This window comes from Nomascus leucogenys, chromosome 12, assembly GCF_006542625.1.
Source record: "Nomascus leucogenys isolate Asia chromosome 12, Asia_NLE_v1, whole genome shotgun sequence".
Classification (NCBI taxonomy): Eukaryota; Metazoa; Chordata; class Mammalia; order Primates; family Hylobatidae; genus Nomascus; species Nomascus leucogenys.
The window spans coordinates 89,088,371-89,115,788 of record NC_044392.1 but is presented as its reverse complement, the minus strand read 5'-3'; the positions used below and the strand labels follow the sequence as shown (position 1 = coordinate 89,115,788).

At 35.7% G+C, this 27,418-nt stretch overlaps 1 protein-coding gene across 1 annotated transcript in view; it reads right to left on the bottom strand.

Moving 5' to 3' along the window:
- Positions 1-716: 716 nt before the first annotated feature.
- Positions 717-27,418, bottom strand: part of SYDE2 (synapse defective Rho GTPase homolog 2) — a 41,796-nt gene continuing 15,094 nt past the window's right edge. Inside the window, exons 3-7 of the mRNA XM_003260276.4 lie at positions 25,910-27,012; positions 21,961-22,087; positions 12,877-13,058; positions 8,376-8,607; positions 717-3,083 (exon numbers count right to left, since the gene is read on the bottom strand). Coding sequence (XP_003260324.2) covers positions 2,584-3,083; positions 8,376-8,607; positions 12,877-13,058; positions 21,961-22,087; positions 25,910-27,012 — 2,144 coding nt within the window. The 3' untranslated portion in view covers positions 717-2,583. The remainder of the gene's footprint in view (positions 3,084-8,375; positions 8,608-12,876; positions 13,059-21,960; positions 22,088-25,909; positions 27,013-27,418) is intronic.

Here is a 27,418-nt window from a genome sequence, read left to right as displayed (position 1 = left end):
CTTTTATTTTCTATCCATCTGAATTGTTTAGAATTTTTATTCAGGTACATGCTCTAAAAATAAAATTGTTTTTAATCCTAAAAAACATTAGGGGCTGGGCATAGTGGCTCACGCCTGTAATCCTTGCACTTTGGGAGGCTGAGGCAGGTGGATCGCTTGAGCCCAGGAATTTGAGACCAGCCTGGGCAATATACTGAGATCTTGTCTCTATTAAAAAAGAAAAAGAAAAAGAAAAAGAAAAATTAAAGCTGGCAGCCTCAGAAAGGAGCAACAGTTGACACTACAGAAAGATCCTAGGAAATTATAAAAAGCAGGTATAAAAACTCTCAAAAAATATTTGAAGTAAAATGCCATTTAAAGTAAAGACATCTAAACTTATCCAACACTTCGGGTACAGCAGAGTCAATAAAAGCAGTTTATAGCTATAACTTGGTGATTAGACAACAAAAAAAGATAGAATTCTCTAAGAGGGCAGAGATTAACTTTAAAACTATTCTCATCCAAAATAATATAGTAATATAGTAATACAAGCATGGCCCTTAAAGTATTTCAGATTCTGGAAAATTTTGGACAAATAAATGTTATTTACATATATTGATGGATAATACATGATGGTCCAAAATTTTAACACCTTTGTTTAAAAAGAATATTAAAATAAGTGATCCTTAAAACCATTATAATTAATAGCATAACATGAAGATTATATTTTAATAAAATTTTTACATTTCTAGAGCAACTTATTCAATTCATACATGATATAGCAACAAAAGGAAGAAAACTGAGACAGCTTTCCTATAAAACATTCATGAGTACTTTCCTTTGACTATTTACTCAATATATATGTTCTCGGTATTCTTCTGAATTGTTAACACAAAGTTTCAAAAAATGAAAATTTCATATAAAAATATTTATCTTTTTTAACAATGGGTTTTCAAATTAAATAATGTCTGTTTATCAATATTTATTGCATAGAAATATTTTAAGTATTTTAATATTTAGAAAAACATCAGGAAGTCAGTTTTTCAATGGCTGCCATATCTTAAAAGTTGGTAACTTAAAGTCTATTTATAATTTTAAAATTACATATTCTGTAGACATAGAAGTTTAAAAAAATACATTTTGATTTAATACAAAAGCCTTCTAAATTTACATTTTCAAACATTACTGTGATTCTATAACATTGTATATATACTTAGCCAAAATAAGTTAATTTTTAAAAATCAGTAACATGTAATATGCTGGCAAGACTATTTAGAAACAAATGGGGGTAATTATAAAGTCAATGTTATAAATGTACTACTACAAATAAATAATTAAAACAAAGCAGAATATAAAAATGCATAGAACAGGGGCAGATTTATTAAATCTTAAGTCACCAGTGCAGAAATCTGGGTACTTAATCCATTAAGGAGTTAGAGGATTTCACATTTAAAAGATGACTTTTCCCAGGGGACATTGTGACTTTCTGTGAATAAAGGAAAGAAAGTCTATTATTTCTATTCAGATGCTTCCAGAGTATTATTGTTCAAGTGTTTTTATGTAATTCCTCCTTTAATTTAAATGTTCTTTCCCTGAAAAAAATACTTTAAGATAATAATTTTGGCCTCATGACATATATACTTTAAAAATACATGTGATTCTACAATAACTCCTTCCCCATCCTGATATCTATACATATATGCATTTATAAATATATACATAGTTTCAGGATTATAAAAATATTTAATTTTTATAAGCTTAAATAATTACTGTTAATACAGAAAACATTAATACTTGTATAATTTCACTTTTATTTATAAAAAGATTTTCTTATAGCAGCATTTGCATTACAAATAAAATTTGACCAAAGGATGTTGCAGTGTACCAGGACCAGTACTGCAAATCAGACTGAGCAGCTGTGATGTTCCTCTAAAAGAACATCTAGAGGCCAGGCGCAATGGCTCGCGCCTGTAATCCCAGAACTTTGGGAGGCCAAGGTGGGCGGATCATCTGAGGTCAGGAGTTTGAGACCAGCCTGGCCAACATGGTGAAACCCCGTCTTTACTAAAAATACAATAATTAGCTGGGCATGGTGGCGGGTGCCTGTCATCACAGCTACGCGGAAGGCTGTGGCAGGAGAATCACTTGAACCGGGGAGGTGGAGGTTGCAGTGAGCTGAGATCGCACCAGTGCACTCCAGCCTGGGCGACAGAGTGAGGCTCTGTCTCAAAAACAAAAAAAAAAGGGACATCTGTCTCAGCTACAGAAGAGTGGTTCCCATAAAGCAGAAAAACCTTGAGGGGCTAATAACTTATGTGAACCTTCTTAAGTGCATTTGAAAGTTATCTCCATAGAGTTGGCAAGATGTAGTAAAATATCCCAAGAAGTCCAAGTTTTATTGATCCCCAGAAAAGTTTTCTAGTGAGATAAGTAAAAATTATATTAATGAATAGTGTTTTTAATTGAATCAGATAAACTTATTAGAAATTAATTAAAGATTTCAAGAGTAAAAAAAATGAAAACATCGCTATGGGTGGTATAAGAAAATAAAACAAAAACAGATTTGAAACTTTAAGACATTACAAAAAAAAAAAGCCCTCAATCTCAAAAACTCATATTAAGCTTGTTTTTGTTGAGCTCACGTTCCAGATTTCCAATCAAAATATCAATACTTTCTTGTAGATCTCTGAGATTGTTTTTTCGATCCACTGTAGACTCAATTGTCTGCACTGTCAAATATGTCTGAAATGTACACTCTTTGGACATGGGAATTGGCTGTTCAATCATTACTTCTGGCCCATCCATTTTGCTATAATTTTCTCCGATTTCTCTATCTTCTGAAGGGACATCTTCATAATCCACATCATTTAAATTTTCTTTTGTATTTAAAAAGTAGTTTTCCCCACAGCTGCTCCAGTCTCCTGCATAACGATTGCTAAGTGGACTGTCTAATCGGTTTTGCCTTGGCCTAAGTACTCCTGATGAATCAGTACCACTCAAATTTAACATATGAGGTCGTTCTTTCTTCTGCCTCAAATAATTCAGAGAAGACTTCTGCTCTGGGAATAAATTGTCTGTTGATTTTTTGACAGTTAAACGCTGCACTAGAAACAAACAATAATTTTGCTTTAGTGACAGTAATCCAACTGAACTTAAAAAAAAAACAGAGCTAAAGATAAGCCATTTAATCATCAACTACAAACATGCATTAAAACAAAAACATGCACTCTACCAAAAGAAAGCATTCCATAATTATTTTTGTATTACCAGACATACTCTAGACTAAGGACAGAAGCAGTATAACGTTCCATGGTGCTAATTCATGCTACATCATAACATCCCCAAACAAATCACATTTCCAATGTCGATTAATTTTCTGTGCAACTTTATTATTATCTAGCTATAATTCAAACAATAGCTAAGCTGGTAGCTTCTCCTAAATTAAAAGCTACAGCAAAAAGCAGGCAAGGCATATTGGTGTACAAACAAAATATAACAAGAAGTTCCTTTGTCTGCAAACATCTAAATGAGGCAAAGGCATCTAAAGTGATCAGCCTAGTAAGTTCTGACCCTTGTGGGCTTTTCTGCAATTCTATTAGCATCAGAGTCATAGTTTACTAAGCAGATCAAATTTCACTTTGATAAAATGTACAAATACTAGATTTGACCACTTGTTACCTGAGTTTGATTATACAGCATTATCTACTATCTTCATTTATTGCCTGGAAATAGTACAGATATTTTATTTTCTCATTCTGGTTAGGTATTTTACAACCCCAAATAACATTTTCCATATTAAGACCAATTTCTTCTGAGAGTATGCATTGTACTAGCCATATAGACGATTACCATAGAGACACAAATTACTTCATTATAAACCAAGGTTTACTCTTGTGTGTTGAACAAAATATTTATCTAAGGCTATTCTGTATATAAAATAGACAATTTAAAATGCTGACACATAGCTATTAAAGATTACCCATAATATCTTTCTCTTTCTGCTTGTTTATTCTCCATGAATAAGTGCCCCTTCCTATTTCCCTTCACTAAGATAAAGCAACGTAAATCAGTGATAACACACCAACTTTATATTCTCCAGTATATAATGAATGCTTGTTTGCTGTTGTATAAAATGAGACAACTGAAAAACTATAAAAACATATATATGGTTCTAGTTGTCCAGACTTAAAGTAATATTCGTAACATTTTTCATAGATCTCACACTTTTTTAAATTTAGATTTTATTGAAATATTTGATAACTGTACACAGGTATGTTTTTAACATTTCTATTGCATTTTTAAGATGGTTATTATGTATCACTATAGATAGCCAAAATTTCGTGATCTAAAATTTTCTAGAAAATAAAGGTTATTTACTTTAAATTGATCTTTAATGTTGGTATTAATATAGAATGGTCCATACCATGAACTGATGTAAGTGCAGAATGGATAACTGAATTTTCCACTGTGTAATTATTCATATTCTTTTTCCTCCTCTAGCTGCTTATCACCACTATCTCCTTGCTTTTCCCCCCTCATTCTTTGTGCTATTCCTGTTCTTTTTAGTGCTTAACTGTCATGCCTGTTGTTTTCACCAACCAATTACAATATTCTGCTAGCCCTGAGGTTATCTGTTCTGATCTAACCATGTATTTTTGCTTTATGTCTTAAACTTGTCCTGTTGTGCCTGCATTTTCAGACATTTGCCTGCAAAATCCAGATTCATTTTGTTGCCAGTTGCTTAGTTACTCACCTAAGACCCTATTGAAACATTGTTTCTGTATCTGATATTTTATATCTTTTAGACTAAAAATTTCAATATCTGGAAAACCAACATCACTGACTTTTTAAGACTACTGATGTCAGAGTGGTTTACAACTAAATATACAGTGAAAATGGCTAATTTTAACCTCAAAAGTTCTGGTTTTCCCATCACTGTTGACTACCCACTATCAGTAGAATAAAATTAAAAATGCAGTCTATAAGGTTGCTGAAAAATAATTCAAAATATAATAAGTACTAAGAAACTTAATTTTTCCTTATCTTGTTTTCTACCAGTAGATTTGTTTCTAATTAGTACTTTATGATCCTTTTATCTATAATTACCTTATTTAACAAAAATATACTGTCTAGTTAGTGCCAAATACTCTGCTAGGACCTGGGAATATAAAGTTAAAAATAATCCCCGATGTCACCAAACTTAAAATCTTGTAAGAAAGACGAAATAAAAAGAAATAAGAGAAAAACTGATACCTTTTCCAAAAAACTTGCCCCAAATATATTTATCATAGAAAATGTGGTATAGCAGCTAGGTGGTGGCTCATGCCTGTAATCCCAGGACTTTGGGAGGCCAAGGCAGGCAGATCACTTGAAGTCAGGAGTTCGAGATTGGCCTGGCCAATATGGTGAAACCCCATCTCTACTAAAAACACAAAAATTAGCCGGGCACAGTGGTACACGCCTGTAATCCCAGCCACTCAAGAGGCTGAGGTAGGAGAACTGCTTGAACCTGAGAGGCAAAGGTTGCAGTGAGTCAAGATTGCGCCAGTGCACTCCAACCTGGGCGAAACAGTGAGACTCCATCTCAAAAAAAAAAGAAAGAAAATGTGGTATAGCAAGGATCTAGGAATTATACTCTCTCTAAATTGATTTCTCCATCTTTAAAGTGATAGGGGGGCCAGGAGTATTATTTTCAGTATTCTTAAAACAGAAAATGAATATCTAAAAGAAACATTTTTGTGAAAACTCAATACATAAAACAGATAAAAAAGAAGGCTGTTCTGGTCAACGGGGAAGTGTGTTTCCATTTTGTTCCCCCACTCCTTGCTGATGTGGCTTCTAAGCTGCTTCCAAAGAACCCCAGAGCTTAGTAGAAGACAATCTAAAAAACTATTGGCAGGACGACTTTTACCTTCTAATGCTGATATGCTGAAGTTCTAACCAATTACTTTGAAGATAGGATTTTTCAAATATAAATCTCAAAGCAAATTATCTTCTTGCCCAAAATTAAAAAACAAAAAATAACATGAAACAAAACAAAAAGTTTAGAAAATAAAAAATACGGGGGCGACTCTTTTTAACTCTGGAGTTGGAGAATTTCCAAATGGAAAAATAAGACATGCATAGCAAGGAAAGCTAAAACCTTCTATTGAATGCATGGAGATAGGATAGGCATTCACTGAGTTAATATGCTATGGCCTACTAGTCTTTGCCACATTCTCTATGTCACCATCAACTTTCTCAGGCCAAGTAAATGCACCTCGTCTACTTGATTTCTGCCTTTTCTTGAATTCAACAGCAGGTGATTGACAGGGTAAAACTGTTGTTTCTTCTCAGCTTTCTGCCCTGTTCTTTGTCTGAGGTACTACAACTAAAGAAAAATAACAGGTTATAGAAAAAGGAGCAGTTATTTTTAAAACCAACAACACAAATCTTTGGAATAAGGTGCTGTACACTAGGAACAGCTGTTTACGGCTGTCCTTAGAATACAGTGAATTTGAAATCTGAACCTGCTTTTTCTATAACACAAGATATACATTAAGTTTCTTCTCTCAAACCCAAAACTAAGGTGGCTACTATTACAAAATAATAAAATGACCTTAACCTCTGGCACAGAATAATTAATAATTAATCATAACGAACTCAGGCACTGACAGTAAACTTAATGGTATCTCCAGGGAAGCAAGTTTTCATTTGTGGTAATGACAAGATGGCTTTCTCCCAAATTCTTGGTGTTTATTAGAATTAAAGCTGTTCTAGAAAAAGGAGACATAGTTGACACTCTGAAAGATCCCTTATGTTGGGCATCAAATGCTGAAATTAGCTCAACTACCCAGAGAATCTTGATTCAGGGTTTTAAAATAGTTAAAATAACATTCTAATTCAGTTAAAACATGAATTAGAATAATTTTTAAGCCAGCATTTAAAAGAAAATAAAAGCTTTAACTTTCAAAATTTTAAAGTTGAATTTTTTTTTTTTTGAGACGGAGTCTCACTCTGTCCCCCAGGCTAGAGTGCACTGTCGCAATCTCGGCTCACTGCAACCTCCGCCTCCCTGGTTCAAGCGATTCTCTTGCCTCAGCCTCCCAAGTAGCTGGGACTACAGATGCCCGCCACCATGCCCAGCTAATTTTTTTGTATTTGTAGTGGAGGTGGGGTTTCACTATGTTGGCCAGGCTGGTCTCAAACTCCTGACCTTGTGATCCACCTGCCTCGGCCTCCCAAAGTGCTGGAAATTTTTATTAACTAATTTTTAATTCACTTTAAACGATGAAATCAAGCATTCTCTTGTACTTTAATCTTTCTGTCTCTCTCTCTCTCTCTCTCTCTATATATATATATATATATATAAAACAAAAGAGTAACCGAAGACATTGACTGAGTGCTCACTTTGTGCTAAACATTTTGCTCATTGCCTTAGATGCTTTATCTCAATCTTTACAACAACACTGAGGCAGGCATTATTTAGAGAGAAGCAAACTGGGAGTTGAAGAGGTTAAAGTTTTTGTTGTAGCCCATCCTGCTGGCAAGTGCCACCATCCAGATCTGAACCCAAACCTGACCCCAGGGCCAAGCATGGTTACTAGTGTGCTCTACACTAAACACCAAAGTACTTCACACTTGGTCCCATGCAGTGTGGGGCGAGACTAGCAGGGGTTACTAAAAGCTAAGAAAATTTTGAAATTTAAATGCAGGGTCCTTTATAGAATGTCAAATTAAACACATATTTCTTTTAACTCTGAAATTATATCAGAGATAATTAGGAAAATAACTGTCAGTCTTTAGTTATTGATTGAAATAAGGATTGGATAAGAAAGATGGAAAGGTCAAGGATAATTCCCAATGCAAGCTGAGATAATTTGACTAATGACCATGAATGCAGTTAAAGACGTAAAGAAGAATTGACTTAAGGAGAAAAATGAATTCTGCTTTATACCAGTTGAACTAAAAATGAGAAGAGTAAATAAATTAGTGTTTATTGAGTCTCTTTTACATGTCAAGAGCCACACTGAGCACATTACATACACAATTTTTAAAAATCCTAATAAAAATCTATAAACATATTATTAAATCCATATAACGAAAGGTGATACAAGGCTCTAAGACGTTAAGAAACCAACCCAAGGTCAGATTGCTAATAAGTGGCACAACCAGGATTTAAATCTAGATCTGACCAAGTCTAAAATGTGCACATTAATCTACATGCCTACAATGTCATCAGCAAAGGCAGAAAACATGTAAATGAAAAAAATCTAAAGGGCAGGTATCAATTCACAACGTTTTGAAAAAGCAAAATCTAGAAGAGTTTCTTCAATCATATATGAGCATATTTAATGATTAGTTAATTCAAATACCCTATCATTGAAAGTGAAAAATATTTCCATAGAATCATTTACCTGGCCAGAGTTGGAGTAAGTAATGAAGAACTTCAATGTGTTTTTTAAAATCCAAAGCACTTGCGAGTTCTTCTGAATCAGTAAAGACTCTGTTGTTATGGGTGGAAGGCTCTTGCCTCTGACTTAATAATACTGGTCCAAAGCACACAGCCAAATTCTGGCACGTCATCTTATTCACTTCATGATAGGAAGCCACCAATTTCAAATGATCCAACAACATCTTTAGGGTTGCCTAAATTAAATTAAATTTCAATTAATATAGTCATAAAGGGGCAAATTCAAGGACACAATTTATAGCAGGAAATACAGATAAGCATCTTGTCACTTTTAAAAGGATTTTTTTAAAGATTTGCTTATAAATTGGATGTTTGGAACCTAAAACATAGTTTCTAATAAAAACATTATATGGGGCCTAAATTATGTTCCAGCCGGGCACAGTGGCTCATGCCTGTAATCCTAGCAGTTTGGGAGGCTGAGGCAGGAGGATCACCTGAGGTCAGGAGTTCAAGACCAGCCTGGCCAACATAGTGAAACCCCATCTCTACTAAAATACAAAAATTAGCCGGGCATGATGGCAGGTGCCTATGATCCCAGCTACTCGGGAGGCTGAGATGGGAGAATCGCTGGAACCCAGGAGATGGTGGTTGCAGTGAGCCGAGACTACACCCCTGCATCCAGCCTGGGTGGCTGAACGAGACTCTATCAAAAAAATGTATTATGTTCCAACAACACAGTTTAATCCATTAAATGGTTAAAATATACATTCTTTATAAAATACTTATGAATGCATTCCAAATTTCAGCTGGAATCCCTGGAAAAATGCATCCATTAACTCTTTCTCTTCTAACATGGCAACAGTAAAGGCTGTGATGAAAAGGGGATTAGGGTAAGAATGTTCATTTTTAAGTACAGATAAGTCCTGTAGTTGTAAGTTGTAATCACTATCATGCTTAAATCTAGGAAGCTAACCATTCCGGAACATGGCCAGGTTCTAGAATTATTTGGATTATGAAAGACATGTTTAAAAGGCCAATATGCTTCTTAACTAATATAAATATAAATAAATAAATATATATGGTAAATAAACCTTAAAAAGAATACTACAGTTAGAAATGAAAGAAAAAAATTACCGAAAAAAATATTTTTTAATCCTTAAAGAAACTAGTAAAGGGAGTTGGCTCAAAAAGTGGAATGGTTATTTAGGTTTCAACAATTATGGAAAGAAATGATGTTTTTTGATATAGTGGCATAGGATCAATCATTTAACAAAATGAGTAATTTTTCCTTCAAAATTGTATTGAAGACATTGATGCCAATTAAAAACTTTAATTTTTTTTTTTTTTTTTTTTTGAGACAGGGTCTCACTCTGTTGCCCAGGCTGGAGTACAGTGGCATGATCACAGCTCACTGCAGCACCGACCTTCCTGGCTCAAGCAATCTTTCCACCCCAGCCTCCCAAGTAGCTCGGGCTACAGGCATGCGACACCATACCCACTAATTTTTAAAAAATTTTTTGTAGGCCAGGCATGTGGCTCACGCCTGTAATCCCAGCACTTTGGGAGGCCGAGGCAGGTGAATCATCTGAGGTCAGAAGTTTGAGACCAGCCTGGTCAACATGGGAAATCCCGACTCTACTGAAAATACAAAAAAATAGCTGGTGTGGTGGCACACGCCTGTAATCCCAGCTACTCAGGAAGCTGAGTCAGGAGGATCCCTTGTTCTGGGAGGCAGAGGTTTCAGTGAGCCAAGATTGTGCCACTGCACTTCAGCCTGGGTGACAGAGCGAGACTCCATCTCAAAAAAAAAAAAAAACTTTTTTTTTTTTTTTAGAGACAGGGTCTTGCTATGTTGTCTAAGCTGGTAAAAATCTTATTTAAAGAAAAATCAAAATAACATTATTTCTGGAGCCAAAAGCGACAAGTGGATTTGCTGGTCAGAAGGCCATTTAGTAGCTGTGGCAAGAACAAGTCCAGCAAGATGAGGTAGGAAGCCAGATTACAATGTGCTGAGTAGTAAATGAGTGATGAAGAAGTGATAACAGCCGGAATAAACAGCCCTTCAATGTTTGGCTATGAAGGGAAGGAATGAAGAAAGAATGAAAACTAGAGAAGAATATGGCATTTTAAATCAAAACAAGTCAAATATATGAATCATATTTCTTTTTTAAATTCATAATTATTTCCTAACACAACTCTATGTACATTGGCCTCTTAAGGGTATTTCTAGCAATAATTGTGATCATACACAGACACAAACAACACACTACACCTGGTTAAATATATGTTCAATCTCAATAGCAAGCAAAGGAATGCAAATTTTTTTGTCTACTAAATAAGATGAGCCAAAAAATGTAATTGTCATGTTCCTTTTGAAAATTAATCTGGCTGGGCGTGGTGGCTCATGCCTATAATCCCAGCCCTTTGGGAGGTCGAGGAGGGTGGACTGCTTGAGCTCAGGAGTTCGAGACTAGCCTGGGCAACATGGTGAAACCCAGTCTCTACAAAACATACAAAAAAAATTAGTTAAGGGTGATGGCACACGTCTGTAGTCCCAGCTACTTGGGGGGCTGAGGCAGGAGGATGGCATGAGCCGGGGAGGTTGAGGCTGCAGTGAGCTGTGTTTGCACCACCGCACTCCAGCCTGAGAGACAAAGTGAGACCCTGTCTCAAAAACAAACAAAAAAAAAACAGAAAAAAAAAAAAAGAAAGAAAATTAGTATGCAAACATATAAGGGCCTTAAAATGTTCATATTATTTAAATAAGCAATTCCACTTCTGAGAGTCTATTCTAAATAATTCTAAACTAAAAATAAATCTGTGTACAAATATTTATAAATCACTCAAAATCTAAATATACAAAAGAGAATACTGATAAATTATGTTGTCAAATCCACTCAATGGTATATCACACAGTTATTGACTGATTGACTGATTGAGACAAAGTCTGGCTCTATCGCCCAGGCTGGAATGCAGTGGCATGATCTCGGCTCACTGTAGCCCTCCCTGGGCTCAAGCCATCCTTCTACCTCAGCCTCCCAAGTAGCTGGGACCCTAGGCACGTGCCACCATGCCCGGCTAATTTTTGTAGAGACAGAGTTTCGCCATACAGTCCAGGCTTACTCAGTCTTTTTAGAAAGGATGGTAATAGCATGGGCCTTAGAGTCAGAAAGACTTATAGTGTGATAGACTATAATATTCACAGAAGCTGTGTAACTTTCGGCAAGTGACTTAAATTCCCTAACACTCATTTCTTCACTTACAAGTGGCACTTAGATAATTTTACCTAGTGCTGGCATGGTGGCTCACACCTGTCATCACAGTACTTTGAGAGGCCAAGGTGGGCAGATCACCTGAGATCGGGAAGACCAGCCTGGCCAACATGGTGAAACCCCGTCTCCACTAAAATACAAAAATAAGTCGGGCATGGTGGTGCCCACCTGTAGTCCCAGCTACTCAGGAGGCTGAGGTAGGAGAATCGCTTGAACCTGTAAAGGTGGAGGTTGCAGTGAGCTGAGATTGCACCACTGCACTCCAGCCTGGGCAACAGAGTGAGACTCCATCTTAAAAAAAAAAAAAAAAAAAAAAAATTTTTTTACCTAGTGTTGAGAAACCATTATCTGTACTTTTTCCACCCACCCCCTCAAACTTCACCCCACCCTTCTGCTTCTGCACTCTTTAGCTGTTCCCTTCCCCTAATCCAAAGGAGGAGTAACTGTTAATCCAACTGGACAGAGCACAGGACATTCAGGGGACCACAGTAAACTCGCAAATAAAGTTACTGGACTTACAGTTTCTACCCACTAATTCTTGCTCTTTCTGCCCCAACATGATAAAAAAAATGTAGGCAAATTTGGCCTCATCTAGACAAGCCCAGTCATATATTTCTCCTATTTTCCCTTCTATTCTAAGGAACAACAGATAAAGTTAGGCTAAGGCTGGTTCTGAAGACCTACCTATCCTTCTCTCTCTCTCCTACAGGCATAGCTGAGGATGCTGGTCTGAAGATTTTGGAGAGGGGGTGAATGGAAAGGATAAGGAGGAAAAAACGAGGGGTGGGGCTGTTGTTTATCTTAAAGTTAAGCCATGTACACCAAAACAGCTGTCGTATCTAAAAAATACTAAAAGGAGACACACCAAAATGTTAATTATAGCTGCCTCTGGATATTGATGATGCAATTTTACATTCTTCTTTTCTGTATCTTTTCAGTATTTCTATAATGAACAAATATTATTGTAATAATATTTTAACAATACAATTAAAAAAACTTCAGTGAGTATTCATGCTTGGGCTAAAATCACATACAGAAAAGATAAAACTGTTTCTAGATTTATTCTGTTTAAGAAGCTTTTACAGACTTAGGCTGTTTAAAGGCAGTAACGGCAGAGCTTTTAAATCCATGAGTGCCACAAATGTCAAATATCTAAAATTATTTGTAGCTCTGGAGCTAGGTATACGGTTCATTAACTGGCTTTCAGGAAAAATGTATACTGGTAATGCTTACCTTCTCAATCTCTGGCAGACAATCCAGCAGGTCAACAGTGTACTTAGAGTCACTTGGGTCATTCTCACAACCATTTGATGACATTTTCAAAGGACTTTTTGCCATTGCATCTAATACAGCCTCATAAAGCTGCTTTGTTATCAGAGGAGAAGGGAGTTCTCTTAAATAATCCTTAAGAACACCTTTAAAAAACAAACCGCAGACAGTTGGTGATTGGACTGCAAAGTGAAATAAAGAACTATGGTCAATTTTTTTAAATTTAAGTATTATAGCCAACTTTCAACATTCTGAAAACAATAAAAGCAACAACATAAAAAGAATTATAAAATACTAGTATTTTGAGCATTTTGTATTCTTTTAAGTTGCCTTGATAATTGACTTGTTTTGAAGCATGCTAAAAATGTACACACATAATTTTCAGTTACCATACATGTTAGATTTGTTAATCATAAAGTAAGCTATTCTTGATACATATACCCTTATTGATTCTGCCCCCTATAAAAAGCTTCTCTAAATGCATGTGAAACAGAAATTAAGAAAGCAAGGCATATTTATGTTAATTATAAATTATTCCAATTACACAAATTTTGAGTTTCTAGACTTTAAATTGATAATGAAAGAGTACCAATTGTCTGAAACCCTTGGAAATAAATACATTTCCTCTTTAACACTGGAGAAGTGTCTTAAACAGATATATTGGATGGCTGGATAATTGCTAACGCTACACTATCATATGGAAGAAAAAATCATTCCTAAAACCAAACACATAAAACCAAAAGCTAAGAACAGAAAACATCAGACGTGTCACTATAATGGGAATGAGGAAAGTCAGTTGCAAACATTCCACACGTAGTTTTGAACTAAGAGATATTACTTATAGTAGAGGAAACTGGAAAGAATAGTGGTTTTTATATATAAGCAAGGTAGGTAAGATACTAGCTAAAGGCTGGCATGTGATCACAAGGGAAAACAGGAGATATTCCTAACACTAAAACCTAAATATATACAATATTGATTCAGAACATGCTCTCAGCCTTGCTTAGTTTGAACTTAAACATGATTCTATACGAAGCTTCCCATCTCAGCTTCCCATCTCTCTTTTTTTTTTTTTTTTTTAATTGTGACAGGGTCTTGCTCCATCACCCAGGCTGGAGTACACTGCTAACCTCGAACTCGTAGGCTCAAGCAATCCTCCCACCTCAGCCTCTTAAGCAGCTAGGACTACAGGTGGTTGCCCTCACACCTGGCTAATTTTCTTATCTTTTGTAGATCAGGGTCTCACTATACTTCTCAGGTTAGACTTGAATTGCTGGCCTCAAGTGATCCTCCCACCTTATTCTCCCAGGGTTACTTGGCATGAGCCACTGTGCCTGGCCCCAAGTTTTAAATATTTAATAGTAACATGATTCATTAGTTTCTTATGCATCCTTCTAATGTTTATGCAAATATAAATACGATTTGTCTCCCTCATTGAGTATCCTTAGTTTAAAAATCCAAAATGCTCTAAAATCCAAAACTTTTAAAATGCCAACATGATGCTCAAAGGAATGCTCATTAGAGCATTCTGGATTTTTGATTTTTGGATTAGGGATGCTAAACTGGTACAATAATGCAAATATTCCAAAACCCAAAGAAATCAGAAATAAGAAACCTGGATATCCTATTTTGTTTCTTGCTTTTTCATTTAACATCATATCCTTGAGATCTTTTCAGGCCATAGAGAGCTTCCTTAATCATTTTTATAGCCACATTATAATAGTCCAATGTAAGGATGTCCCATAGTCCTATCTATTCAGTATCTTATAGATGGATACTAGAATTGTTTGTTATCTTTTGTTTTTCCAAAACATGCTACAATTAATAACCTTGCACATAATCACTTTGTATATATGCAGGTATGTCTGTAGGATAAATTCTTAAAACAGGACTGCTAAGTAAAAAATGCATTTGCAATTTTGAGGGAAAAAGAGGAATAAGAATGTTTCTTTCCTAGGCTTGGAACTTGAGTATCTAGGTGGATACTAGTGACATTACTTCAAATAGAGAACACAGGAGGAAAATCACGTTTGAGGGGGTAAAGAGAAGAGTTTCATTTTGAACATATGGAGCTTAAGGTAACTATGGGGCATTCAAGGCTGCTGGATATAAAAATCTGAGATGAAAGAGATGACTGGAGACACAGATTTAAGAATGATCAACTTAAAGATAACTGGATCTTGGGAATGATTATCAGGGAGACATACAGAGTGATTAAGAGAAGGCTTAGAAAATAACCCTGAAGAACATCCACTTTCCAGGAGTCATCAGGGAAGAGGATCTTCCAGTCGTGACTAAGGAAGAATGGCAAAAGATATATGTATGGTGAGAGGAGGTGGGGATGGGGCGAGAGGAGAGTGGCAAGAGTGAGGCCAAGCTGAGGAAAAATGTTTCAAGAAAGAGTCTATGATATCTAATGATACCCAAACAATAGTTGGGTTAGATAAGAATAGTGTTAAATATTGCAGAGAACAGTGTTTTTTCAAAATTGGCTGCACACTGAGGCTTAAAAAAAAAATTAGATTCTGGAGCCCCATGCCAGCCCTACTAAATCATAATCCACAAAGGTCAGAGCTCCTTTCCCAGTATTTTTAACAAATTTGGCTTATGTTTAGGCAATGGGGTTTTGTAACCAGGCATAGAAAATAATGATCTAGAGACAAATTAAGAACCCAAAAATGTCCACCAGAAAATAATGATCTAGAGACAATTTAAGAACCCAAAAATGTCCACCATGGCAAGCACAGTTTCAGAAAATAAAGGACACTGAAGTCAAGTTGCAGTTGGTTAGGAAGTAAATGGGCATTAAAGAAATAGACAAAGAAATGCACACAACCTGTTCAAGAAATCTGGCTTTGAGAAAAGTTGATAACCACAGAGGAGAGGGAAGGGTGGGGGAGAAACAAGATCAAAGTGGAGATTTTTCTTTAAAGACAGGAGACACTTAAACATTTCAGTGGTAATGTAAAGGAGACAGTAAAAAGGTTTTCAAGGTTCAGGAGACAGGAAATATGATCGATTGAGCAAAGTCCCTAAGAAGAAAGAAGAAACTTCTGAGAACACATGAAGGAATTAGAATTTGTCCAAGATGTAAGGAAGATCATTTCTCTATTATTACAGAAAGGAAGTGGAAAGAATGTATGCCAAAGAAGGCACATTGGTAGGCTGGGTCACAAGAAGTAGAGCAAGTTCCCATCTGATGGCTTCTGTTTTCTCTGTGAAGTTAGGAGGCAAGGTTGTCTGCTAAGAGTGACATGGGTGAAATGAGGTTTGAGGGGAGTGAGAAGATATTAAATAGACACTCCAGAGAATAAGAGAGCTCATAAGAAAACATACAATTATTAGGCACCATTCACAGCCTTCTAATGACTTTGATAGTACATGGATTAATACTGATACCAAATAATATTGATTTTTTTTTCTCATTGCAATCAGTGACCCAGATACAGGCTAGAAAGGCAGACCAGTGTTTCTAGGCAAGATGGAGCAACAGGGACTAGATTTACCTTCCTGCTTGCAACAACTGAAAATGCCCAACAAAATATCTGACAAAACTATGTCCAAGACATTGGACCTCAGGCAAAGGACAAGGATCCCTGAGAGATGGGAACCAAATGAAGTGTGCCCACACAACCACAGCTTGTTGCCTGGAGAGACTTTCCAGGTCGCAGTAAGGAAATGAAAACCCAGGTAAAGCTCGACAGTTGAAGCGGAGCTAGAAATTCAAGGAGGCTAAAGCTGCTAGACCTTGCAGGACAGAGCACTTGAGAGTAAAGGGCTGCCTAGAGATGACTCAGGAAATCAGCAAGGAGTCCCAAGTGTTCATCTGAGTACTAATCAGCACACGCAGGTAGGGCAACTCCCCAAGGCTGGAGAAAGAACCAGCCAAACAGATTAGAGAGAACAATCCTTGGAGTTTTCATAGTGCAGGCAATCACTCCCATTCCATGCAGCCAGAGTGGAAGACTTCGTAATTCATGGGATATGGGTACAGCACTATGTTGAATTGTGGCCCCCACCCCCAACCAGAAAAAAACATGTTGAAGTCTGAACTCCTAGTACCTCAGAATAGGACCTTATTTGGAAAGAGTCTTTACAGAGGTAATCAAGTTAAATGAGGTCACTAGGGTGGGCCCTACTCCAATATGACATGTTCTTATAAAATGGGGGACACAGAGAAAGACACACAGAGCAGATGATATGAAGAAACACAGGGAGAATGCCATGTGAAGATGGAGTATTGGAGTTATGCATCTACAGGCAAAGAAAGGGCTGCCAAAGGTTGCCAGCAAACCGCCAGAACTAGGAAGATGCAAGGAAGGATTCCCCTGCAGGTATCAGGGGGAGCAGGGCCCTGCTAATGCTTTGATTCTGAACTTCCAGCCTCCGGAACTGTGAGAAAATACATTTCTGTTGTTTTAGCCACCAAGTTTGTGGTACTTTGTTATGGCAGCCATAGAAAGCTAATATAAGTACACAGTATATGGCAGAGTTTTGCTTCAGTAGAGAATCAAAGAAATAGACAAAGAAGAGCCTTATTTAAAAGCAGTTCACATTCTGCCTAATAAAGCTTAAAAGCAAGACTAAAAACTCTTTGCAAGTAACGTACTTGCATACCAAACAACAGAAATATCCAGCACCCAAGAAGGTAAAATTTACATTTGATGTCCAGTAAAAAATTACGAGGCATATAAAGGAGGAGGCAAATATAACCTATAATGAGGAGTAAAATCAATGGAAACCAACCCAGAAAAGACATACACAATACAATTAGTAGACAAGGACATGAAAACACTTATTATAACTGTATTTCATATGTTCAAGAAGCTAGAATAAAGACAACATATTAAGTAGAGACATGGAAAATACTGAAAAAACAAACCCATATCGAACTTCTAGTAGTGAAAACTAGGATGTCTGAAACTAAAAATGCAATGAATGAAATTAATATCAGAAGACAAGACTAATATAACTTGAAGATACAGCAATAGAAACAATCTAAAATGAAACAAAGTATGGAAAAAGCTGAAAAAAATACATTATCAGTGAGCTGTCACATAACGTAAAATGGCCTAATACATGCTTAATTGCAATTTTCAAAAGCAAAGTAGTGGCAGTGGGTAGGGGGGGTGGAAACAAAAACAGTTTGAAGAAAAAAACAGAGAAAAACTACAATTATAGTTGAAGATTTCAACACTCCTCTCAGCGAGTAGAAAGAAAACAAAGATGTAGAAGATGGGGACATTATTAATTAACTTGACTTTATTGATAGTTACAGCACAATCCGTCCAAAACCACCAGAATACATTCTTTTCAAGAGCCCAAATGAAACATTTACCACAAAAGACCATATTCTGGGCTTCAAAATAAGGCTAAATAAATACAAAAGCATTTAGGACCTATGAACCAGAAGACTGAATATGCATACATACAAACATGAGAATCATTCTCTCACAAAACTTATATAGGTAGTAAAGATACAGTTGATTAGGTAGATTTGAATGTTGAATCACTGACATTTCCTGAAGGTAGAGCTACAAATTACTTTTTTAAATCCACTAACCTACCCCCACCTTACCTCACTTTTACCACCTACTCTAGTCATACGCTATACATGTTACCCAGACCAAATGGCTCTCATAAACAATCTCAGTATATGTGGGTTGCTAAGTCTATGACCATTCCTCAACATTTAGCATTCCTTGGTGCTTGCACAGTTTTGACATCTATATGCAATCTAGGGAAAGGAAAACGGAAACAATTTGTAAGTTAATGTTCCAGAGGTCAGAGAACATATAATATGTATGGTAGGAAAATGTATGTACAAAAAAGATAAATATTAATGTTTTCAAGATCATTTACTTATATTCTGATAAAGTTTTCTGTGAACGGCAAATAGGACAAAAATGACTATGGTAGGATTAAAATCATAAAAAGGCATGGTCAAATGAACTTTGAGGTACTGAACCTAGATATTGATTATGTAGCACTGACATGGAATCTATTTTACAGTAGTTAGACACATGTAATCTTCCTCAGAAGACTTATTTTTAATAATCACTAAACAATACATGACTTTTAAAAAGCCTTCTGTTCTTTGGTAATAAGCCCTATAAAGAATTATGAATAGGCTGGGCGCAGTGGCTCACGCCTGTAATCCCAGCTTTGGGAGGCTGAGATGGGAAGATCTCCTGAGTTCAGGAGTTCAAGACCACCCTGGGCAACACGGTGAAACCCTGTTTCTACTAAAATACAAAAAACTAGCTGGGCGTAGTGGCATGTGCCTGTAGTCCCAGCTATTCAGGAGGCTGAGGCACAAGAATTGCTTGAGCCCCAGAGGCGGAGGTTGCGCCACTGCACTCCAGCTTGGGCTACAGAGTGAGACTCTCTCTTAAAAAGCAAACAAACAAAAAAGAATTATGAATGGACTTTATACCTAAAATTTTGTACTTGATTTAAAAAAAAAACTGGTTTGTCTGGAGTATTTCATTCCATGCTCCAGACAAACCAACTACTAAAAACACATTAAACTGTGAACAAAATCTGTCACTCACTTCATTAATTTCTCATTTTTTAGACCTACTGAACTATTAATTATATTTCAAAGTTTACTCAGAAACGTGAGTTCATGAGGAACAAACACATTAAGCAACATTGTCACTGGCCAACTCCTCAAATCAACAATACCCTTTATTTTTAGCCATGAAAACCTTGTGTCATGCAATTATTTTGCAGACAAATCTTAAATCATTTCATTGCCTTTTTATCAAGAAAAAAATAGCTCTAAATTCTTCTGAAAAACAGCTTTACCCAAATGGAATAGTACAAAGAATTGAGCCAAGAAATATCCAATTTATAAATTACAGAAACTCTCAATTTTAGGAAAGAATGCTGTAAATCCAATACTCATTGACCTATTGTTCATATCTTCTGCATATGCTGCCAATTTCCAAAACTAGGAACCCTTTCTTCATTTCATATTTTAAAATTATACATGTTTAACATAATTTTTATTTATAAGACAAAGCTTCACCAAGACAAAATCTATATTTATAGAGTGTACTTGCTGGAAATTTGTATTTATAAAACTTCTCTTTCATGGATTCATAAAATGAGTCTTTTGCTGATTTTGTTAATTACACATTAACAAGGAAAGAACATTCTTCGGGTATCTCAAATTTTTATACAAATATGCCTCTTCCTATATAAAAATTAAAAGGAACCATTATTTCTGATTTGTCAAAATATGTAAGAAAAAAGTGACAGTTTGTTTTATCTTATTATTAAAATGCTTGGAATCAAAGTTTTGATTATCCAAGAGTTACATATTAAATACTTGATGAAAATACAGTCATTCAGCACTCAAAGGGTGGGAAGCTCAATTATTCAGAAAGCCTCAATCCTAAAAGTAAGCTTTAAGGATTTTCACCAACAAAATTCTCTTAAATATGTACAAGATGAAACTTCCTCAAATTTTAACCCAAACAATTAATTGTGAGTAAAAATAAGAAAGTAAGTTATAAGAGAAAAATAAACGCATTACAGCAAGAAAAAATGGCAGTTGTCAGTAGAGAGGAGAAAGAACTACCAAAATACACAGAAGACCTGGAGATACACACTGAAGCATCTATAAATGAAAGGACACGTCTGAGATATTCTCAAAATAATCAAGGGTGAGAAGAAGCAAATGGGGGGATGAATGAGACAAGTCTGTTCATGTGTTGATATTATGGAAACCAGGTGATAGAGAGGATTTTTCATAGTATTCTAACTTTCGCATATGCTTGAAAACTTCAATAATTAAAAAATTAAAACAACAAAAACAAATATGGAATTATGATAAACCAGTAGCTCCTGAAGGTTACCAATAAGGTTATGAGCCATTTCTTAATGGCCAAATTCAAAGGCCCTTTTCTTTTCTCATATAATCTCTCCATAGAATGACTGTATCACACCTTTGCTTAATCTCTGTTGTCTCTTACTTCCCAAACTTTCTGACTCCCTTCCTCTCAATCTCTTTAGGTGTTTCTTCTTTCTTTGCCTGCCTCCAAAGTTTGGAGACACCCCAAAGTTCTTTCTTTTCAAACTTTATGGACAACTGCAACACTTTACTACACATATATGCCAATGACTCTCTTTCCACTCTTATCTTTCAGGGGTAATAGAAGTATATTTCCAATGCCATACATTGAATTACAGTCACCACTTGGGTAAATAAGAGATCCCTCAAATTCTACTGCATCCTCTTCTTAGCTGCAGATGAGCAGTTTCAACTTTGCTTAATCTGCCCATTTAGATCTCCTACTAGCACTTCAAATTCTATATATCCAAAGCCCAATTCATAATCTTTCTTGACCCTTCCCCACCAAAAGCAGTAGCTCTCCCTGAAGCTCTCTTTTTTCTGCTAATGGTACCCAATCAACCATGTCTCAAAGTCACATCTGTCTGGGATCCCTCTTTCTCCACCTCCTTTCAATTCTACTTCTTCCTATTTCTACTGCTACAAGTCCCTTTAGCTCTTACTACCTCTTTGCTTGGACTACGGCTAAGGCTTTCTAATTGGTTTTCCTTCCTCTGGTCTCTTCTAATTTCAATCCATCACACAGAGTTGCCAGATTAATATTCCTGAAAACAATCTCTATGATATCACTCCCCCACTCAAAAAATCTTAATGGATCCCCTCTGGCTAGTAAATAAATTTAAATTCTCTAACCAGATTGTCAATACCCTCTATATCACCTAAGTACCAGTCAAACTCAACTTCCAAAGCATTTTATTTATGCCTCTATGAAGGTACCTTTTTCTTTCTGCTAGCTACTATAGCTAATTTAAAGTAGGTCTTACTTCCCTTCATCATGTCAGCTGTTTGTGGGCAAGGGACCATAGCTTAATACCTTCCCATAGAAAATAACACAGTAATGTTTGTGAAGGAAGAAAAGACTTCAGAATAAAAACAAATTAAATTTCAGCTACAAACGTATTTCAGTTATCTTTCTTGCAGATGTAGTCTTTCCAGAAAGAGTACATAAAATAAAATCTATTTATTACCTGTTATTACATTTATATCTGGGTACTGGTTTTCACACAGACCAACAGCTTTGCTATCTCTCTCAAAAGCCTCTCGCAGTTCTTTCTTGACTGCTGCCGAACCACATAACCGATACAGGCCTACTACCTAGGAATAAAATTATGGCCACATTACGGTAAATTTGAGAAAGGGAAAATATAATTACATTATAGATCACATGAACTTTGCAATCAAATATGTTCTGATGTCATTTAATTTAAAATACCTCAAATATAGCTTTTGAAATCTCATATACTATGTTGATTAGTTTAATAAAAATATCCTATTCTTTCATTTAAATTCAAACAATACACTATCAGTTCAGTAATGCTGGCTACCTATCTTAAGCAAAACACAATCCCTTCTTTTCAGTTTTATATGCTCAATCAAGATCTCCATGCCCCAGGAATGTGCGCCCTTTTTCCACATCTTTTGTTCTAGACTGAAGTAGTACAGCACAGACACTGAACAAGGGTTTTGGAGTCATAAAGCCCCACTCCTTGCTTCATGAATTTGGGCAAGTTATTTAATCTCTTTAAAACTCAGTTTCTTTTATCCTTAAAATAAGTATATAGTTGAAATAAGTTTCTAGTATACTATTTATATAAAACTTTTTAAGAAAAAAGATTCTCAGGAAGACACAGAAGCAAACCTAGGGTTTTTTTTTTAAGTTGTCAAATTAATCGATTATAAAGTGATAGAGGAAATTTAAAATAATAAAGGTAAAATAAAACCTCTACTTCAAAGTTTATATAAGATAGATGCACAGACACTACCCATCCCACCAACCTACATTGAAAAGATTTGTCTTTAAACACTGTTATACAGGTTCTAAAATATTAAGTCTTAAGTTATTCACTATCAATTTACTTAGAAGAAATAAACATGATCTCTGTAAAGAGAAAACATGCCCGATTAAGCTATCAAAGTTCTTTGAAAGAATAAACCTTCAAAAAAACTTGAGGAGAGAATAAGTGATTGTCAGCCATACTTCCACATCTAAGACTATTTAGAAAGCTCAGTCACTTTGAATTGAAGGAAAAATTATGGAGAAAGAAACTATTTGAAAAGAGAAATAAAGTAAAAGTAATCTTCCAGGATTTGAATTAGGAATCACTGTAAAATGCAATAAATGATCTAGAGGAAGAAGTATACAAATGAAATTTCCAGGTTTACTTATGACACTAATCTCTTCTGACTCATTAAAAAACTGATAGAACACACTATAAGGTGGGTCTCAATATGAGAAAGTGTCAATAGATACAGGGAAATATTATCTAAAATATTTGAGATGATAAGCTATAGGTATTAATTGAAAGATAGTAAAGAACCTAAAACTATTTCCAAGAGGTGATAATGCAAGGTGCTGCTACATTCAAAAGGATCAAGATAATATAGGAAACCAAGAAATACACTAGGAAAAAAATTCCAATTTCCTACTCTTATCCACATTCATGATGCATTCACATTGAGAATGGAATGAGTTATGCAGGTCACATCATCTCAAGAAAGACACAGTAGAAATGTAGACAGTTCAGAAAATGAAACTAAAATATTAAACAGGATCAAAGGAAATGCTACCACAACAGAAGAAACGAACTCAATTATAGCTCTGCTGGTGTGAGCACATTTAAGTGTCATAAAGTACCATACAAACGATGTATCCCCTTAAACTTGAGAAGAAGATGAGCCTAGAACAACTTAAAGGAAGTACTACTTAACTAGTACACAACAAATTAATGGGATATTTTACCCCCAAAAGTTGAAATCACAAATATAATTTTTTAAAAGATGAATAAAGGAAGGAAGATCTAATACAGGTACTTCAAGGAAAAGATATTTTAGGATATATCCCTACTTTCCGATGATGAGATCTTGAATCAAAACCTTGAAGTACATGCTCGATGCCTCTATGAAAGACAGACCATGAGTATGATCTCCATAGCAATTTTTCCCGTTTTAAGCAGGAGATAGATGGTAGTAGCATTCAAAGCATTTGGAAGATGCAAAGACCCATGCCACAAACTCTTTGTATATGACTATCAAAGCCTATTTTCATGTTTACAATAAAAACCTAACAAAACAAGAATAATTCCTGACTAAAAGGGTAAACAAAATTTAAGCAGTATGCCAGTCTGTAAAATACAAGCACAATAAGCCTCTCTCTATTGGGGGTAGGGGAGAGGGGAGGGCAAGTTGGGGAGAAAGAAGCAGGGGAAACACAACAAAAACGTCTTTAAAAAGTACAGTTCTAGGCCGGGCGTGGTGGCTCACACCTGTAATCCCAGCACTTTGGGAGGCCAAGGCAGGCGGATCACAAGGTCAGGAGCTCGAGACCAGCCTGGCTAACATGGTGAAACCCCGTCTCTACTAAAAAAAACACAAAAATTAGCCAGGCATGAAGGCGTGCAACTGTGATCCCAGCTAACTGGGAGGCTGAGGCAGAATTGCTTGAACCCAGGAGGCGGAGGTTGCAGTGAGCTGAGACTGCACCACTGCACTCCAGCCTGGGCGACAGAGCAAGAATCCGTCTCAAAAAAAAAAAAAAAAATACAGTTCTAAATAAAAATGAAAAGCATTGCTAAAAATGTTTTCTTGGCATTTAAAGTGCTAACAGTCTATATATACCTGCTCTTTCTAAATATTTCAGAAAATAGACTGTAAAAATATAGTGCCATTTGAGTTACTTATTTTAATATTCAACTATAAAAGTTTCTGTTTAATAATTAGCTTTTAGGTCTGAATAATTTCTGAACTCTACCCTCACTGCCTGAAAAAAGATAAAAGAAAAAAACAGAATCTTAAGAAAAATAATTAACCAAAAGTTGGATTGGAAAAGTAAAGGCCTCACTCACACAAAGACAACATAAACTGGAGACAGAATGATGTATCTGAGTTAGAAGTTTCATCCAACCCCACTGGGGGGCCTGAAGAGGGGAAGTTTCAATAGTTGAGATGTGTTACCTCTTAGCTTCAGGAAGCTACTCCATCTTTTTTTTTTTTTTTGCAACGGAGTCTCACTCTATCGCCCAGGCTAGAATGCAGTGGCACAATCTGGGCTCACCGTAACTTCCACCTCCTGGGTTCAAACAATTCTCCTGCATCAGCCTCCCAAGTAGCTGGGATTACAGGCATGCACCACCATGTCGGGCTAATTTTTGTATTTTTAGTAGAGACAGTTTTCACCATGTTGGCCAGGCTGGTCTTGAACTCCTGACCTCAGGTGATCCGCCCGCCTTGGCCTCCCAAAGTGCTGGGATTACAGCTGTAAGCCCCCATGCCCAGCCACTCCATCTATTTTTATAGACACAAGCAAGTAAGACCCACAGAGATTAAGTGACTTGCCCAACATGACACAGCTAAGTAATAATGGAGGAGAAACCAGAATCCAGGTATTCTGCATCTTAATGCAAAATTCCATTAACTTATGCTGTTTCTATAGTTTCCATGTTAAGCTTAAGTTTATTAAATAAATATTTCAGATTTTATAATATTTACTCTCATTGTCTTTTAACTTTTTAACCAATATTATAAATTCAGATAGTACTAAAGCAGAAATAACTCAACATAATTTTTAGTCTTAAATGTATCACAAAAATTAGTATAAAAAATTAATATCCTTTGCCTACGTTATCAGCTCTGACTTTTCCTTTTAATGCCATTTTGAAGCAATCCTGATTTCTAATTCTAAGACCCATGAAGCTCTGTGTTGCAATATAAATTTGTGGAATCATCTAGCATGCTCTCAATAATGGACAACATGAGTCAAGTTAAAAATTATACCCTAAACAGTAATGGAATAAAAATAAAGAATAGGAATGGTAAAATATCTAAGTTTGATTTTTTTACATTACCTTGAATTCCTTCCCCCAAGACTTACAATTAATCAATCAATAAAGGAAGTAGTAGGGAACCATAGTAAGATAATACCTGACAGCCTCTCTTTTCAATTTCCATAATACATTTCTGTATCAGAAGGGGCACCATCAGTCCTAGATTTTCTTTCTCTACAACTTTTTGAATATCAACTCCAAATATTATTGGTTCTTGGTTTATATCTAGTCCATGAAGAGAATTCTCCCACTGTTCCATAAGAGTCACTTTCACATAAATAAGACCTCTAGGTTCAAGTTTGACAGCCAATTGATGAGTCTTTGTCACTCTAAATAAGGTGGGAAGAACAACAGTTCCATGACAACAAACTCGATTTTTTCTTGGAGTGGGTTCCCAACTGAATACTACTAGTTTCAAATGTTGTGCATTTTCAATTTCTATGTTGAAAGTGTGATCCATGTCTAAAAATGTTGTTCGACATGTGAGCAAAGCTGTTCTTGCTTTGTTTACTGAATCTACCTGAATTGCACAAAAGACGTCTTTTGAATCTATCCGAGGTGGTTTTAAATCCTCAGCACCATAGAAATGTACACTCATGAGCCCAGATATGTACTGTGAACACTTAGGTTGATCAGAAAAGCTATAATGCCTAAAAGCATCAATGTCTATTTCATTTTTGCTACAACTATTTGAAATTATTTCTTTTCCTTTTCCAAATTTGTTTTCAGATCCATGTTTGCTAGCTTTAGTTATAAGTTCAGGTGAGTCTCCATCACTAAGGTAACCACCTTTGCAGGAATACTTAGAACTCATAGAGTTTTTCTTCTGGTAGCTGTGCTGGGAGGATACACTGGTATCAAGATGGTATCGGCTTATAACATTCCTCTTAGCAGCGATGGTTGTGTTCCCAGAGGGCAGAATATCAGTATGATGAATTTCTCGGCAGTTATATTTAGACAAAGAAGGAGTATTATCTGGACTGTTTATATAATTCAATGTTCCCTTAACGCTTAGCTTTCGGCTAAATTCTGGCAACTTTTTCATTTTCATGGAAAGTTTCCTCACAGTTCGTGGAGATTTTATTTTATCTGGCAATGACCAATTAATTGAACTGCCTTTTTTCACAGGGCTAGGATTTGGAGAAGAGGGTTCTATAATTCCCAATTCAGTACTATTTGTAGCAGCCAGGATCCCAGAGCCTTAAAAAAAAAAAAAAGAAAGAAAGAAAAATACATTATAAAGCAATATGTTTTGATTTCTACTTTTATTCTTATTTTATAAACCATCAACTGAACAAGCTCTCACATAGGCAGAAATTCTTCTCTTACTTCATCTCAATGGGGAGATTTCATTAGAAGTTCAGGTCAACTTCCATCATGATATTCAAGCAGAATACTGCATTATCCCAATTATTTAAAATTTAAGTTAATTTTTCATACTTTATTCCTTATAGAGAAAGATCTAATAACCTCACATCAAAAGCTAATGTATGTAACACAACATTTCACAATTAAAATGAGAAAAAGCGTTTATTCATTTTAAAAATCAACAAATGACCTTTCTTTAAAAAGTATTAATACTCTCCCTCCACCCCCATGTATCCTA